General features: G+C 38.8%; 1 protein-coding gene across 6 annotated transcripts in view; it reads right to left on the bottom strand.

Annotated features, from left to right (window-relative positions):
- The window catches only part of COQ3 (coenzyme Q3, methyltransferase), a 54,244-nt gene that overhangs the window by 23,673 nt on the left and 12,494 nt on the right, over window positions 1-18,077 (bottom strand). For 3 of the 6 annotated variants that reach the window (XM_004485080.5, XM_071218606.1, XM_012527307.4), the window contains one exon: window positions 483-601. In XM_004485080.5, coding sequence (XP_004485137.2) covers window positions 483-541 — 59 coding nt within the window. In that variant the 5' untranslated portion in view covers window positions 542-601. Of the gene's footprint in view, window positions 1-482; window positions 602-1,446; window positions 1,655-1,770; window positions 9,246-18,077 lie in introns of those variants that run through there. The other 3 variants (XM_058307178.2, XM_058307179.2, XM_058307177.1) reach the window with 2 other exon arrangements.

Genomic DNA, 18,077 nt, shown 5'->3' on the forward strand with positions numbered 1-18,077 from the left:
TATCATGTTAAGGAAGTTTCCTTCTATTTCTAGTGTTCTAAGTAATTTTATCAAGAAAGTGTGCTGTTTTTTGTCAAATGCCTTTTCTGCATTGATTGAGATCATCACGCAAGTTTTTTTCCTTCATTCTGTTAATGGGGTGTTTTGCATTAATTGACTTTCTTGTGTCTAACCACCCTTGCATGCCTGGGATAAAACCCACTTGATCATGATGAGTAATTCTTAAGAAGCCTCAGATGATTTTTGACATATTAAAAATATTTGTATCTGGATGATGGGTATAACGAGATATACAATATACTACTCTATCAACTTTTTGGGGAGTTTGAAAATTTTCAAACATAGAATTGCTAGAAAGTAATTTAGTTAAAAATAAATAAATAAAAGCTAACTTAAACCACATGAGCTTTTACATACTAATTAGGTTTATTAGATACAATCATTACAAAACTACTATTACATATAGTAATGAATAAACTCACCTGTAACATTTCATTCTTTTTAAACAGGCGAAGGTCATCCTACAGGATTTGTGCCACATGGTTCGGTATTCATTGAAAACCCATGGCAGAGTCCAACTAGGCTGATTTTCTGAAAAAAACTGGAAAAAAAGTGCTTAGAGAAAAGCATTGAAATGTAAGAATTCTTGACATGCATGTAATTGAAGAAATTTTATTTTATGTGGCAATCATTATAATATAAAAAAAGGGATTTTCCCCTTTGTTTTAGATTTTATTCCAAAGATAAATAAAAAATAAATAGAATAAGGCTTGTAATCTGTCATTTTACTCTAACCAGTCATGTCTGGAATTATGATTAGTAAAAACAAGTAATTAATATGTAAAAGTTTTTCATGCTGTTAGGTTTGCCATTCACATATGCTGCATGAAATTATAAAAAATGATATTAAAATAAAAACCATGGTACCTTTTAAAGGAGGGTATTATTAATTCTGAGCTTATTGAAAATACTAGTTCAAGGCTTCTGATTGACCAAGATGGCAGCATAATATACTCTAGGGTGTTTCCTCTGGACAATTAGCAAAAGAGCCACCTTCACCAAAACTCCACAAAACAGTTAAAAAGTGAAGATGGCATCTGAGTAAACACTCCATCATCATCTCTCTCACAAAGGACCGGGTGTGTGGTAACAGAGTCCTGCCAGAATGGGCTGTTTTGGGAACCTGCAGGGCGGGAGATGTCTGGACATAGATCTGGCAAAACTACAGCAGAATTGGTGTTTGCTCAAGGTAGAACTGCGGGTTTCTAACACTGAATTCGGAAGCCATGGGAAGGTAAATCCCTTCCCCCTAGGGCTTAGAGCTCTGAGTTCACTGAGAACTGCCGGTAGTGGGGTGGAGTTTCCAAGCCCGGTGTTCCCCAAATGTGTGAACCTGAAGCCTGTGTCCCCGAACACCCACGGCCCATGTTTCACAGACCTACATACCCCGAGTCCACATTCTCCTGGGCCTCTGTGTCCCGAGCCCAGCACTCCCAGAAATCCGGCATTGCCCTACCCCTCCAGTCGCAGACTAACTCCAGGAGTGGGAGAGTTTAGGTGGGAGGTGCAGAGGGGCCAAGGAGTGCAGGTTCAATTTTCTGGTCCCCTCTTTTTATTGAGTTTGAAGGAGCATACCAGCTGACTTGGGGAGAGCCTAGGAAAAGAGGAGAGGTGAATCTGCTGAGAGAGCCCAATTTACCTAAACGCCCTGGGATAGGAAATTTGGTCTAGGAGGAGTTAGAAAAATTAACCAGCCCTCTTGTAGCATACCTAAGGGAGAGGGACAGTAGGACATGCTTTACAGGCTTCCAATAGCATATTAGGTTCCTGGCAAGCGGTGGATGCTCTCTCAAGAAATGGAGACATTATTTTCTCAGGTGAGTTGATTCACCAGGGACCCATTTGAATTTCCTACAGGAGCCCTCATGAAGCCTTCCTGCTGCCTTGGGAGAGAGGGAAGTGAGGAAGGGAGAAAGGGGGAAGGTCAGACTCCTAAGCAGTTTATTCAGTTGTGAAGAGGATTCTTTGCCTGAGGCCTTGTCTCATTTTTTTGTTGGTTTGTTTTCTTGTTTTTTCTTCCTCTTTATCCCCCCTGCACTGCCCTTTTTTTTTTCTTTTTTCGCCCTTCTCTTTTTCTTGCTCTGCTTTTTTTTTTCTCTTCATTCTTTCTTTTTCCTTCTTTTATATTAGTGCTGCAGGCAACATTTCTTATTTGCTGTGCTTCCTCATCCTCAATTTTCTCTTTTCTGTGTGTATTGATTTTGGCTACCAATGCCATCCCCTTTCCTTTACATCGTTCTCTCCTCCATCATTTATTGTTTCTCTTACAGTCCACCTCTCTCTGTTCAGCCCCCCATATTTCTGGCTTTTTATCTCTAATACCTCTAATCTGTTTCCTATCATTTATTCACTCTTTATATTATTGTCCTCTCTATTCTTCTTCTGTCTCTCCTGACCACACTGACCTTTTAATTCACAGTATATTCCTCCCCATATTCAGTTTACTATCTCATTATAGGTACTGCACTTTTTTACAATTATAACTAATACACAGCTTACATGAGTTCTATATCCATTCTCCTAGATCTCACATGGTTCTTCTGCTAACATTCACTATCAATACTACTATTATATTGTTCTTTTCTTACCCCTTTTGCTTTCTCTGGACTTAATATTTTCCTTCTAGGCAACCTAGCCAACAACAAGGGAATAGGATAAGAAGAAAAAAGTGACAGAGAGAAGACTTAACACACACACACACAAACAACTAATTAAACCCCAAGACTAGACAAAGAGAGATAATCAACAGAATTAAAATGAACAAGATAAAATGATGACCATACAGCAACAAAAAACTACAGATCATACCAATAATCAGGAAAATATAGCCCAATCCAATGAACAAACTAAAAACCAGGAAGAGAAGTGGAACATCAAACGAGTGATTAAAGCTCTCAAAACATGTATCATGGACCAATTCAATGAAGTGAAGGAAGAGGTGAAGCATATTAAGAAAACACTTGGAGAACATACAAAAGAAATCGTGATCATGCACAAAAAGATCATGGATATAATGGGGATCAATAGCACAATCCAAGAAATAAAAAATACACTCTCAGCAAATAACAGATTTGAACCAGATGGTAGAATTAATCGATAAAAAGATAGAAAAAATCCATCAGAGACTTAGGGACCTGAATGACAACACAAAACACACAAACATACACATTATAGGCATCCCAGGAGAAGAGAAGGGAAAGGGGACAGAAGGGGTGTTGGAGGAAAAAAATGGCTGAAAACTTACAAACTTATTTAGGGAGATGGATATACATGTCCAGGAAGCACAATGCACCCCTAACAGCATAAATCCCAATAGGCCTACCCCAAGATATATACTTGTCAAATTATCCAATGCACAAGACAAAGAGAAAATACTGAAAGCAGCAAGAGAAAAGAGAATTATCACATACAAGGGAGGCTCCATAAGATTAGGTGCTGATCTCTCATCTGTAACCATGGAAGCAAGAAGGCAGTGGTATGACATAGTCAAGGTACTAAAAGAAAAGAATTTCCAACAAAGAATCCTCTATCCAGCAAAGCTAGCATTCAAAACTGATGGACATTTCAAAATATTCACAGATAAACACAAACTAAGAGAGTATGCCAACAAGAAACCTGCCCTTCAAGAAATACTAAAGGGAGTTCTGCAGGAGGAAAGAAACAAACAGGAGAGACAGAGTTAGAAGAGAGTGTAAGAACAACTAAAACTACAAAAAGAGGGAAAAAATCAAACAACATAAGACAAACACAAATCCAAAGAAATATAGCTAATGTAAGTAATTCCCTGAAAGTAATAACACTAAATGTCAATGAATTAAACTCACCTGTTAAGAGACACAGATTGGAAGACTGGATAAGGAAATATGAGCCATCTATATGTTATCTACAAGAAACTCATCTTAGACCCAGGAATTCAAAGAGATTGAAAGTGAATGGCTGGAAAAAAATCTTACAGGCAAACAATAACCAAAAAAGGGCAGATGTAGCTATATTAATATCAGACAAAATAGACTTTAAATGCAAAACTGTTGTGAGAGACAAAGATGGACACTACATATTAGTGAAAGGGATAATCTTTGAAGCAGAAAGAACAATCATAAACATTTATGCCCCTAACAAGGGTGCTTCCAAATATATGAGGCAAATACTGGAAAAACTAAGTGAAGGAATAGATGCTTCTACAAATATAGTGGGGGACTTTAACACACCACTATCACCATTGGACAGAACATCTCAAAAGAGAATCAATAAAGAAACAAAGACTTTGAATAATATATTAGAGGACCTGGACCTAATAGACATATACAGAACATTATACCCAAATACAGCAGGATATACATTTTTCTCAAGTGCACATGGATCATTCTCCAAGACAGGCTACATGCTAGGTCACAAAGGAAGTCTCAATGAATTCAGAAAGATCGAAATCATACAAAATAATTTCTCTGACCACAGTGGAGTGAAGCTGGAAATCTGCAAGGGCCAGAGGCCCAGATCTGGCACCAAGATATGGTTATTAAACAACACACTCTTAGAAAAACAGTGGGTCAAAGAGTAAATCTCAACAGAAATCAATAACTACCTTGAAACTAATGAAAATGATAACACCACATATCAAAACTTATGGGATGCAGCAGAAGCTGTAGTGAGATGGAAATTCATAGCCATGAATTCATACATCAAGAAAGAAGACAGAGCTAAAATTGAAGAACTGCACAATTGGAGGAATTAGTAAAAAACAACAACAACAACAAACTAACCCCATAGGAAGAAGAAAGAAAGAAATAACAAAGATCAGAGCAGAACTAAATGAAATAGAAAAGCACTCAAAAAAATAAAACAAAGAGCTGGTTCTTTGAGATCAATAAAATTGACAAACCCTTAGCTAGACTAACAAAGAAAAAAAGAGAGAAGATGCAAATACACATAATAAGAAATTAGAAGGGTAATATCACCACGGACCCTACTGAAATAAAGACTACCATAAGAGGATATTTTGAAAAACTGTATTCCAACAAGAAAGACAATTTAGAGGAAATGGACAAATTCCTAGAAACACATAAGCAGCCTACATTGACAAAAGAAGAAATCAATGATCTCAACAAACCAATCACAGGTAAGGAGAGAGAATCAGTCATTAAAAACCTCCCAACTAAGAAGAGCCCTGGGCCAGATGGCTTCAAAGGTGAATTCTACCAAACATTTCAGAAAGAAATAACACCAATTTTGCTTAAACTCTTCCAAAAAATTGAAATAGAAGGAACATTGCCTAATTCATTTTATGTTGCCAACATTACCCTAATACCAAAGCCAAACAAAGACATCACTGGAAAGGAAAATTACAGACCAATCTCTCTAATGAACCTAGATGTGAAAATCCTCAGCAAAATACTTGCTAATCATATTCAACAACACATTAAATAAATTATATACCATGACCAAGTGGGCTTTAATCCTGGTATGCAAGGATGGTTCAACATAAGAAAATCAATTAATGTAATACACCACATAAACAGATTAAAGAAAAAAATCACATGCTCATATCTATAGATGCAGAAAAAGCATTTGACAAAACACAGCACACTTTCTTGATAAAAACACTGCAAAAGATAGGAATAGGAGGAAACTTTCTGAACATAATAAAGGGTATATATGAAAAACCTACAGCTAACATCATTTACAATGGTGATATCCTAAAATCTTTCCCTCTAAGATCAGGAACAAGACAAGGATGCCCACTATCACCCCTTGTGTTAGAAGTACTTTCTCGAGCACTGAGGCAAGACCCAGATATAAAAGGAATCCAAATAGGAAAGGAAGTAGTCAAAATTTCATTATTTGCAGATGATATGACCCTATACACAGAAAGCCCTGAGAAGTCTACAACAAAGCTTCTGGAACTTATAAATGAGTTCAGTAAAGTCACAGGGTATAAGATCAATGGGCAAAAATCAGTAGCATTTCTGTACACCGATGATGAGCAATGTGAGGAGGAAATCAAGAAACAAATACCATTTACAATAGTAAATAAAAAAATCAAACACCTATGAATAAATTTAACCAAAGATGTAAAAGATTTATACACAGAAAACTATACAAAACTGTTCAAGGAAATCAAAGAAGACCTAAATAAATGGAAGAATATTCCCTGTTCATGGATAGGAAGACTAAATATTATTAAGGTGTCTATCCTATCAAAACTGATCTACAGATTCAATGCAATCCCAATAAAAATCAACACAGCATTTCTTAATGAACTAGAAAAACTAGCTATGGAATTTATTTGGAAAGGAAAGAGACCTTGAATAGCCAAGACATATTGAAAAAGAAAAATGAAACTGGAGGAATCACACTACCGGACTTCAAAACATACTACAAAGCTACAGTAGTGAAAACGGCATGGTATTGGATAGACACACTAACCAATGGAATCAAATTGAGAGTTCTGACACAGATCCTCATATATACAGTCATCTGATATGCGACAAGGCCACCAAGCCGACTCAACTGGGAGAGAATGGCCTCCTCAACAAATGGTGTCTAGAGAATTGGATATCCATATACAAAAGGAAAGAGGATTACCATCTCACACCTCATACAAAAATCAACTCAAGATGGATCAAAGACCTAAATGTAAGAGCCAAGACCATAAAGACCCTGGAAAACAATGTAGGGAAGTATCTACAGGACCTTGTAATAGGAAATGGCTGTCATGAACTTCATACCCAAAGCACGAGCAGTAAAAGAGCAAATAGGTAAATGGGACTTCCTCAAAATTAAAGCCTTTTGCACCTCAAAGGAGTTTGTCATGAAAGTGAAAAGAGAACCTACACAATGGGAGAAAATATTTGGTAACCATATCTGATAGGAGACTTATATCCTGCATATATAAAGAACTCCTATATCTTGTAAATAAAAAGATAAACAACCCATTTAAAATATGGGAAAAAGATTTGAACAGACGCTTCTCCAAAGAAGAAATAAAAATGTCTAAAAAGCACATGAAAAGATGTTCAAAATCACTAGCTATTAGGGAAATGCAAATCAAAACTACAATGAGATACCATCTTACTCCCACAAGACTGGCGACAATCAAAAAAAAAAAAAAACAGATTACAAGTGCTGGAGAGGATGTGGAGGAAAGGGTACACTCATCCACTCTTGGTGGGAATGTAGAAGGATCCAGCCATTCTGGAGGACTGTTTGGCGGTTTCTCAAAAAGTCAGCTATAGATTTGCCATATGATTCAGCAATAATTCCACTGCTGGATATATACCCAGAAGATCTGAAAAGGACACAAACTGATATATGTACACCAATGTTTAGAGCAGCATTATACATTATTGCCAAAAGTTGGAATCAACCCAAATGCCCATTAATGGATGAATGGATAAATAAAATGTGGTATATACATACAATGGAATACTACTCAGCTATAAGAAGGAATACAGTACAAACACATGTGAAAACATGGATGAATCTTGAGGACCTTATGTTGAGTGAAGAAAGCCAGGCATTGAAGGACAAATACTACATGACCTCTCTGATATGAAACAAGCAAACCAAGCTGTCTCAGAGAGCTAGAGACTGGAAGGTAGGCTTAAAGGAATGTGTGGGGGAGAGGAAGGTTGCGAGCTGATGCCTACATGGGTGAAGTCTATGATAAGCTGGAGGTAAGTATTTATACAGGGAAGGGATAGGAAGGTTGCGAGCTAATGCCTACATGGGTGAAGTCTATGATAAGCTGGAGGTAAGTATTTGGGAAGGGATAAGATGGGGGCATACAGATACCTCTGGGTGGGGCTTTGTGGGCTTGAGGGGGGCTAGGGTTGGGAGGATGGGTTGGATGATCCAAGGAATTGGAGGGAGGGCTGGGGGGAACCATTGAATAGGGGAGAATGTCAAGTATATGGTTGAAACTATACTATTGAGAAAGCTCTTTAGAAAATATAATAAGGAAGGATCAAGTGTTTAAGGTACTTAAGGGGGGAGTATCTGGTACAGGGGCTAGCTTCTAGGGAGTATGTGAGTGCTCATTTTATCATAGTGTGTTATATCATTGGTTGGAGACCTATACGATGAGTGTGAAGGAGTACCCACATCCTGGGAAAACCTGATGTTCCCAAAGAGAGGAAATTGTGTATCTTGAGAGATCGCTGGCTCCCAATTAGTTAGGGCAGTCTAGTATGTCAAGCCCTCAGCATTGTTGCAGTATCTGTAAACCTGGTTCCTCAAGTAATAACAACTGAGTGTCATGGTGTGCCCTGAGGGGAGGGGGAGAGAGGTATAGCATGGATGCAAGCAGGGCAACTGGGGGCAATGGAAGTGCTCCACAAGACCATGCAATGATGGACGTGTCAACTTACATTTAAAGTGTATAAAAGTCTACAAACTAAAATGTAAACTATAATGTAAAACATAAGGAAACTAAAAATTTAGAAATTTGTACAGTCTAAAATATAAATAATGTAAACCAAAATGGAACCATGTTTGATAGCTATATTTCAAAATTTGTACATCAGCTGCAGCAAATATAACATGAACATGTAAAAAGATCATTGCTGGGGAAAGGGGAAAAGGGTTTGATGTTGGATATCTGGGACTCCCTATATTGTGTATGTGAATTACTGTGCTCTAAAACTTTTTTGAAGACAAAATTAAAAATCAGAAAAAAAAAAAAAAGGATGTAAACACTGAGGAAGAAATGAAAGTGCCTTGCCACTGTACATGCAGGGCAACACCTATTACAGTGATGAAAGGCAAAACGTTAGAAACAAAGCTTTATAATATTTTTCATTTTATTAATACACCAATTTATTTTTACTTTATTTTAGTATTTCTAAATTACTATGTATTCTATTTCTAAACTTTAAATCCACCACTGTATTTCAATTTCCTATTAATTGAATTTGGCAATATATTAGGATTCATTGTTGAAGAAGTTTAGGAACACAGAGAGGTTCAACTATGGCAGGGGAGGAACTTTTGTGTGGCGTGTTATTGATGGGGGGTACATGAGTGGGGGTACTTCTCCAGGGCATGTATATAGGGAACATAAATATGTTAGGATATATGTTGGGTATTTTTATAGTAGGTATAGTTACAAACATCAACTGAGGGAATGCTGAGTCCCCATCCAGGGGAGCTCTGTCATATTCCCCCATATTCCTCCTGAGAACCTCCATGTTGCTCAAATGTGGCCACTCTCTAAGCCAAACTCAGTCTGTAAATGCATTACCTTCCCCCCAACATGGGACATGACTCCTGGGGATGAGCCTCCCTGACGCCAAGGGATTACTACCAATCACTAACTGGCAAAGCAACTAGAAAGAGACCTCGAATAAAAGGGTCAACTCAGACAAGCAGAATATCTCAGCCTGTTGGATCAAATGTTAAAAACTGCTCTTTGACCTTGAATAAAAGGGGAAAATGGCAAAGAGAAATGAGTTTATTTGGCTAAGAGTTTTCCAAAAAGAGTCGGGAGGTCATCAGAGGGTTGCGCTTAGGCACATCTCAGCAGGACCCCAGAAAAAGCCAAAGTAGATACAACCCTAGGTACTGGTTCTCCTGAAGACTACAGAGATCCACAGGGTATATAATCATGGCAGATGTATCTGGAGCTCTGTGCCATGTCAGAGGGCCCTACTTTGGAATTTGTGCTCCTGAGTGTGATGGAGCTGGACTCAGATGTGACTTTCCTACACATGCCTCTTCTGTCACTTTTACTGAACCTGTGGTTGGTGCTACAGATGGCCCATACCCAGGAGACTTGAATCTCTAGACTGCCCATGTGCCAGCTGGACCCTGAAACTCAACAGAGTGGCAACTCTCTGGTTCATTGGTCTTACCCAGGTCAGCTAAAAGAGAGGTGAAGATGGTAAACCACCAAACCAGGGAATCAAGAGTGCCTGCAACTGTAAGCAGAGGAATTGCCTCCATCATCCATGTGGAATCTAAGCCCCGTCTTGATCTAGAGGTGGAGAGGACATCATCATCCCAGGGTCCACAGAATGGAGGAATAAAATATGGACTAGAGTGGACTTACTGATATTCTACTACAAAACTATTGTGATGAGTAATAGAAGAAATTTTAGCATTGAGGTGGAGAAAGTGGCCACAGTAGTTGCTGAGGGCAGGGAGAGGGTAGAAGAGAAGTGATGTGGGGGCATTTTTGGGATTTTTAGTTGTCCTAAATAATATTGCAGGGTCGAATGCTGGACTTTATATACCCTGCCATAACCCACTGAATGTACTACGGGGGAGAGTGTGAACTACAGGGTAAACAATTATCTTTGTAGCGCAGCAGTGCCCCAAAATGTGTTCACTAAGTGTGATGAGTGTGCTACAATGATGAGGGAGGCTGTTGGTGTGGGAGGAGTGGGGTGGGGGTTGAGGGGTATACAGAAACCTCTTATATTTTTTAACATAACATTTTTTATGTGATTATATATCTTCAAAAAAATACAATTTACAAAAATGATGCGGTGGGGGGTGGGGAGTGGGTTATATGGGAACCTCCTATGTTTTTTTTTTTAAAGATTTATTTATTTCTCTCCTCTCCCCCCCCCCCGCCCCCCGCAGTTGTCTGCTCTCTGTGTCTATTCGCTGCGTGTTCTTCTATGACCACTTCTATCCTTATCAGCGGCACCGGGAATCTGTGTTTTTTTGTTGCGTCATCTTGTTGTATCAGCTCTCTGTGTGTGAGCTGCCATTCTTGGATAGGCTGCACTTGCTTTCACGCTGGGTGGCTCTCCTTGCAGGGCGCACTCCTTGTGCAAGGGGCTCCCCTACGTGAGAGACACCCCTGCGTGGAGATGGCACTCCTTGCGCGCATCAGCACTGTGCATGGGCCAGCTTCACATGGGTCAAGGAGGCCCAGGGTTTGAACCGTGGACCTCCCATGTGGTAGGCAGATGCCCTATCCATTGGGCCAAGTCCGCTTCTGTATGGTTTTTTAATGTAACATTCCTTGTGATCTATTAACTTTAGTTTTAAAAAAAAAAACAAAATAAATAAAAAAATAAAATGTGGAAGAATGATGAGGGAAGCGGACTTGGCCCAGTGGTTAGGGCATCCATCTACCACTTGGGAAGTCCGTGGTATGGACTAAAGTCGACTTCTAACAATGGAATAAATAATATCACTGATGTGGACGCAGTGGCCACTGGAGGTTCTGAGGAGAGGGAGAGGGAAAAACAGGAGAAATAAGGGGGCATTTTTGAGATTTGGGTATTGTCATGAATAACATTGCAATGACAGATAAAGCCATTATAAATCCTGTCATAACCTACAGAATTGTGTGGGAGGGATTGTAAACTATAATGTAAACTTTAATTCACACTTAGTGGCAATGCTCCAAAATGTGTTCAGCAACTGCAATGAATGTACCTCACTAAAGAACAATGTTGTTAATGTGGGAAAATGTGGGAGGTGTGGGGAGCAAGGCATATGGGAATCCCCTATATATATATATATTTTTTTTTTAAAGATTTATTTATTTATTTAATTCCCCCCCTCCCCTGGTTGTCTGTTCTTGGTGTCTATTTGCTGCGTCTTGTTTCTTTGTCCGCTTCTGTTGTCGTCAGCGGCACGGGAAGTGTGGGCGGCGCCATTCCTGGGCAGGCTGCTCTTTCTTTTCACGCTGGGCGGCTTTCCTCATGGGCGCACTCCTTGCGCGTGGGGCTCCCCCACGCGGGGGACACCCTTGCGTGGCACGGCACTCCTTGCGCGCATCAGCATTGCGCATGGGCCAGCTCCACACGGGTCAAGGAGGCCCGGGGTTTGAACCGCGGACCTCCCATATGGTAGACGGACGCCCTAACCACTGGGCCAAAGTCCGTTTCCCGCCTATATATTTTTTTAAAGATTTATTTATTTTTATTTCTCTCCCCTTCCCCCCCACCCCAGTTGTCTCTTCTCTGGGTCTATTTGCTACATGTTCTTTTTCGTCTGCTTCTCTTGTTGTCAGCAGTTTGGAAATCTGTTTCTTTTTGTTGTGTCATCTTGTTGTGTCAGCTCTCCGTGTGTGTGGCGCCATTCCTGGGCAGGCTGAATTTTCTTTTGCACTGGGCGGCTCTCCTTAGGGGGCACACTCCTTGTGCATGGGACTCCCCTATGTGGGGACACCCCTGCGTGGCATGGTACTCCTTGCGCGCATCAGCACTGCACGTGGGCCAGCTCCACACGGGCCAAGGAGGCCCGGGGTTTGAACCGCAGACCTCCCATGTGGTAGGTGGATGCCCTAACCACTGGGCCAAGCCTGCTTCCCATCTCCTATATTTTTTATACATCATTTGTATAACCTAAGAATCTTTTTTAAAAATTAAAAAAAAAAAAGGTAGGAGAAGCTCATGGCCCTCTTGCTGGCTCCTCCTCCCACTTCCTCACCAGCATGGTGTAGAGGTGGCCTGCACTCTCTATGTGGATACCTGACCCTGTTCTAAAGGGAGCAGAGAAACCCCTATGCACACACAGGGGTGCCTATATGTCAGTGCCAATTTATCAGGTGGCATCTTAAAAGAATCTGGTATCCTAAAAGATTGAACTAGGAAATTCATCTTGGGCTCATCCTCCCAGAACTTGCCCTGCAGGTGGAAGCAGCTTATGGATAGCTAAATCTATGTAAGAAATAATTAACTCAGAGGGGCTTGGGGCAAAGGATTACCTGCGTTAAGTTATGCAATAGAGGACAAGGAGTGAGAGAAAGTCTATTTCATAGGGAGTAGAAGAGGCATTTAAATTCCTATAAATGGGTTAATTCCTCAGGTTTTGAGCAAGCTCAGGACAAGATTTAGGCTCGGATAAGTCTGAGAGGACTTCACATTCTCTTTGGACTGATCTTTTTCATAGGAGGGTTAAACTTGGAAGAGCACCAATTTGCAAAGACTATGAAAGGTGTTTTTTGCATTGGTCCATTTTTGTTAGCTCCTGGCATTCAAAAAAAAATCTATGTCATATAACTATCTGTATATACACTTAAGGAACAGACAGTTCAAGGATTACACCTGACAGTTAACCCTTTAAAAGATGAAAATGTACAGTGTATAACAAAAGATTACAAGACAAACCAGAAAAACAAACAAACAGGAAATTATGGCCCCTTGTAAAGCAACAGGACAAAAGCCAGAAACTATCAATGAAGAACACCAGACTTCAGGTATATTGGACAGACTTTAAAAAAAATAACTCACAATATGCTCAAGGAGAGAAAAGAAAACAGAGAACTAAAGGACATCAAAATATCAATGAAGGGACAATATGAGACTCTCAGTAAATAGAGAAATGTTAAAAAGGAACCAAGCAGAGAACATTGGCATTGAAGATCACAATAACTAAAATGAAAAATTCCCTAAAGGGATTCAACAGCAGATTGGAGCTGGAAGAAGAACACATCAGTGAACTTAAAGACTAGACAACTGAAATTGATTCAGGCAGAGAAGCAGAATGAAAAAAAAGGAACAGAGCCTAAGAGACCCGTGAGTCATCATCAACCATACCAAGATAAGAATTACAGGAATCCCACAAGGAGAAAAAAGAAAGGGACAGAAGGAATATTCAAAGAAATAATGGCAGAAAATGCCCAAATGTAATGAAAGACATGAATATGCACATTCAAGAAACACAACTCTTTTATCCTCTCTTTGAGGATAAACTCAAAGAGAACCACAGTAGTCAAACTTTTGAATAACAAGGACAAAGCCGGGAGTTCTGAAAGCTGTTAGAGAAAAGCAACGTTTTATATACAATGCAGTCCCAATAAGATTAAATGCCGATTTCTCATCAGAAATCATGGGGACAAGACAATGGGATGATATACTTAATTGCTTAAAGAAAACAACTGTTAGCCAAGAACATTTTCTTTTTGTTTTTCTTTCTGAGGTACCAGGACTGGGGATGGAACCCGGGACCTCATACGTGGGAAGCCAGCATTCAACCACTGAGACACAACAGCTTCCCTGAGTTGTTCTATTTATTTTTTTATTTGTTTGCTTGTTGCTTGCTTTTGTTTTTAGGAGGTATTGGGGATTGAACCTGGGACACCCCCATGTAGGAAGCAAGCACTAAACCACTTAAGCCACATCCACTCCCGCTAGTCGAGAATTTTAAATCAGGCAAGAATGTACTTTAAAAATGAGACAAAGATTAAGACATTCCCAGATAAACAAAAGCTGAGGGAATCCATCACCACTAAACCTGCCCTACAAGCAATGCTAAAGGGAGTTCTTCAAACTGAAAGGAAAGGAAACTGAACAGTGAATTAAAGCAGCATAAGTAAGTAAAGACCTCAAGTAAAGGTATCTATACAGGTAATTTAAAATGCTAGGAATATTGTATTTTTTGGTATGTAACTCCACTTTTTACTTCTTACAGGTTCTAAAATGCAAAGGCATAAAAAGTAATGATAAATCTATGCATTTGGACATACAACATTAAATTATAATATGTAACAAGCACAACAAAAAGGTGGGGGGAAAGAGGAGTATAAGAACAGTATATGTTTATGCTATTGAAGTTAAGTTGGTATCAAATCAAACACAATTGTTATAGACTTAGGATGTTAAAAATTAGCCCATGATGACTAAAGCAGATTTATTGTTATTGTAGTTATTATCTTGTTAACTAAGTAACTTGTAATATTTCTATAAAAAATAAATATTTTAATAACTTAAAAAATTAGTCCAAAGGTAAAACATAAAGAAAATATATGAAAAACAGATTCATAAAGAAATGAAAAGGGGGGAAATGGACTTGGCCCAGTGGTTAGGGCGTCCGTCTACCACATGGGAGGTCCACAGTTCAAACCCCGGGCCTCCTTGACCTGTGTGGAGCTGGCCCATGTGCAGTGCTGATGCGCGCAAGGAGTGCTGTGCCACGCAGGGGTGTCCCCTGCATAGGGGAGCCCCACGCACAAGGAGTGCGCCCCGTAAGGAGAGCTGCCCAGTGCAAAAGAAGGTGCAGCCTGCCCAGGAATGGCGCCGCCCACACTTCCCGTGCCGCTGCCGACAACAGAAGTGGACAAAAGAAACAAGACGCAGCAAATAGACACAGAGAACAGACAACCGGGGGAGGGGGGGAATTAAATAAATAAATAAATCTTTAAAAAAAAAAAAAGAAATGAGAAGGGTGTCAGAATGGTACAACTTAAAAAAGCAATTAAATATGAAAGAAGGCATTAACAGAACAATTGAGGGTCAAAAAAGTATGACTTAAAAAGGTAAAATAGAAAATGGCAGAAGTCCTGCATTATCAGTAGTTACTTTAAATATAAATGGATTATACTCTCCAATCAAAAAGTAGATTGGTAGACTGTATTAAAAAAATGGCCTAACAATATATGGTTTATAAGAGACTTACCTAAAATTCAAGACACAGATAGGTTGAAAGGGAGTGAATAAAATATATCATGAAAACAGCAACCAAAAGAGAGCAAGTGTAGCAATATTAATATCAGATAAAATAGACTTTAAGTAAAAAACTATTTTGAGGGACAAGGAAGGTTCTCTATATACTGATAAATGGATAAAGTCAATAAGAAGACATAACAATTATAAGTATATATGCACCTAATGGTAGAGCCCTAAAATATGCAAAGCAAATATTGACATGATGAAGGGAGAAAAAGAGAGTTCTACATGAAAAATAGGAGACTTTAATACACCACTTTAAATAATGGATAGAACACCTAGACACAAGATCAATAAGGAACAGAAGACTTGAACAATGATCTAAACTAACTAGACCTAACAGACATCTATAAAAAACTTCAACCAATGCAGTAGAATATACATTCTTCTCTAGCACACATGGATCATTCTGCTAGACAAACCATATGTTAGGTCAAAATAAGTCTCAATAAATTAAAAAATATTGAAATCATACAATATCTTCTCTGACCAACGGAATGAAGCTAGAAACCATTAACAAAGAGAACTGGAAAATTCAAATATGAGAAACTAAGCAAGATACTCTTAAACCAATGGGTAAAAGGAAGTCACAAGGGAATTTGGGAATTGACTTTAAGGAAATGAAAATGAAACTTACAGATGCAGCAAAGGAAATGCTGATAGGGAAATTTATAGCTCCAAGTGCTTACATTATAAAGGAAGAAAAATCTCAAATCAGAGACCTAAGCTTACAACTGGAGGATTTCATAAAAGAAGAGCAAACTAAACTCAAATCGAGCAGAAGGAAGGAACAGAGATTATAGCAGACGTATATAAAATAGAGAATTAAAAAACAATAGAGAAATTCAACAAAACCAAAAGTTGGTTCTATGAAAAGATCAATAAAATTGACAAACCTTTAGGTACACTGACAAAGAACAAAAAGAGAGGGCATAAACAACCAAAGGCAGAAAAGAAAGGGAGGAAAATCCTACTGACCCCAGAGAAATAAAAAGGATTAAAAGAGGATGCTATGAACAATTGTACATCAACAAATCTGAACTAAATGAATGAATGAAAGACATACAAATCACCTACATTGACTCAAGAAGAAACAGAAGCTGTCAACATACTAATAACTAGTAAAGACATTGAATCAATCATCAAAAACTTCCCAAAAAAGAAAAGTCTAAGACAAGATGGTTTCACAGTTAAATTTTACCAAACATTCCAAGAAGAATGAACACCGTTCTTATGCAAATCCTTAAAAAAAATTGAAGAGGAGGGAACACACCCTAACTCATTCAATGAGGCCAATGTTACTCTAATACCAAAACCAGATTAATATACCAAAAAAATTAAGTGACAGACCAATATCCCTTATGAACACAGACGCAACATCTTCCACAAAATATTAACAAACCAAATCCAACACCACATTAAAAGAACAATATATCATGATATATGGGATTTATTTCAGGTACGCAACAGTGGTTCAATATAACAAAATCAATTAATGTAACATACACATTAATAGAATGAAGGAAAAACCTCACATGATCATCTTAATTGATGCAGAAAAGGCTTTTCACAAAATCTAACATTCTTCCTTGATTAAAAAAACTCTTAGAAAACTAAAAATAAAACAAATTTCTTCAACATGATAAAGAGCATAAATGAAAAACCCACAGTTAACTTCTACTCAATGGTGAAAGACTGAAAACTTTCCCTCTAAGATCAGCAACAAGCCAAGGGTGTCCACTGTCACCAATGTTTTCATCCTGTACTGGAATCTAGGAAAATTGGGCAAGAAAAATAAATAAAAGGCATCTAAATTGGAAAGGAAGAAGTTAAACTTTTCCTATTTGCAGATGGCATAATCCCATATATGGAAAATCCTGAAAGATCCACAACAAAGCTACTGGAGCTAATAAATTCAATTCAGTAATGGGATACAAGATTACTATGTAAAAATCGTTTGTGTTTCTATATACCACAATGAACAATCTGAATAGAAAATCAAGGAAAAAAATCCATTTACAATAGCAACTTAGAGAAACAAATATCAGGCATAAATCAAACCTACATTACAAAGGATTTGGTAGAAAACTTTAAAACACTGCTAAAAGAAATCAAAGACCTAAATAAATGGAAGGACATTCCATGCTCATGGACTGGAAGAATAAAAACTGTTAAGATGTCAATTTGGGGAAGAAGACTTGGCCCAATGGATAGGGTATCCACCTACCACATGGGAGGTCCGCAGTTCAAACCCTGGGCCTCCTTGACCGGTATGGAGCTGGCCCATGCACAGTGCTGATGTGCACAAGAAGTGCCATGCCATGCAAGGGTGTCCCCTGCGTAGGGGAGCGCCACGTGCAAGGAGTGCACCCTGTAAGGAGAGCCACCCAGCATGAAAGAAAGTTCAGCCTGCCCCAGAATGGCGCTGCACACATGGAAAGCTGACACAACAAGACAACGAAACAAAAAGAAACACAGATTCCCGGTGCCACTGATAAGGATAGAAGTGGTCACAGAAGAACACACAGTGAATGGACACACAGAGCAGACAACTGGGGGGAGGGAGGGGAGAGAAATAAATAAATAATAAATATTTTTTAAAAAGAAAAAGAT

Source organism: Dasypus novemcinctus, chromosome 11 (assembly GCF_030445035.2).
Source record: "Dasypus novemcinctus isolate mDasNov1 chromosome 11, mDasNov1.1.hap2, whole genome shotgun sequence".
Classification (NCBI taxonomy): Eukaryota; Metazoa; Chordata; class Mammalia; order Cingulata; family Dasypodidae; genus Dasypus; species Dasypus novemcinctus.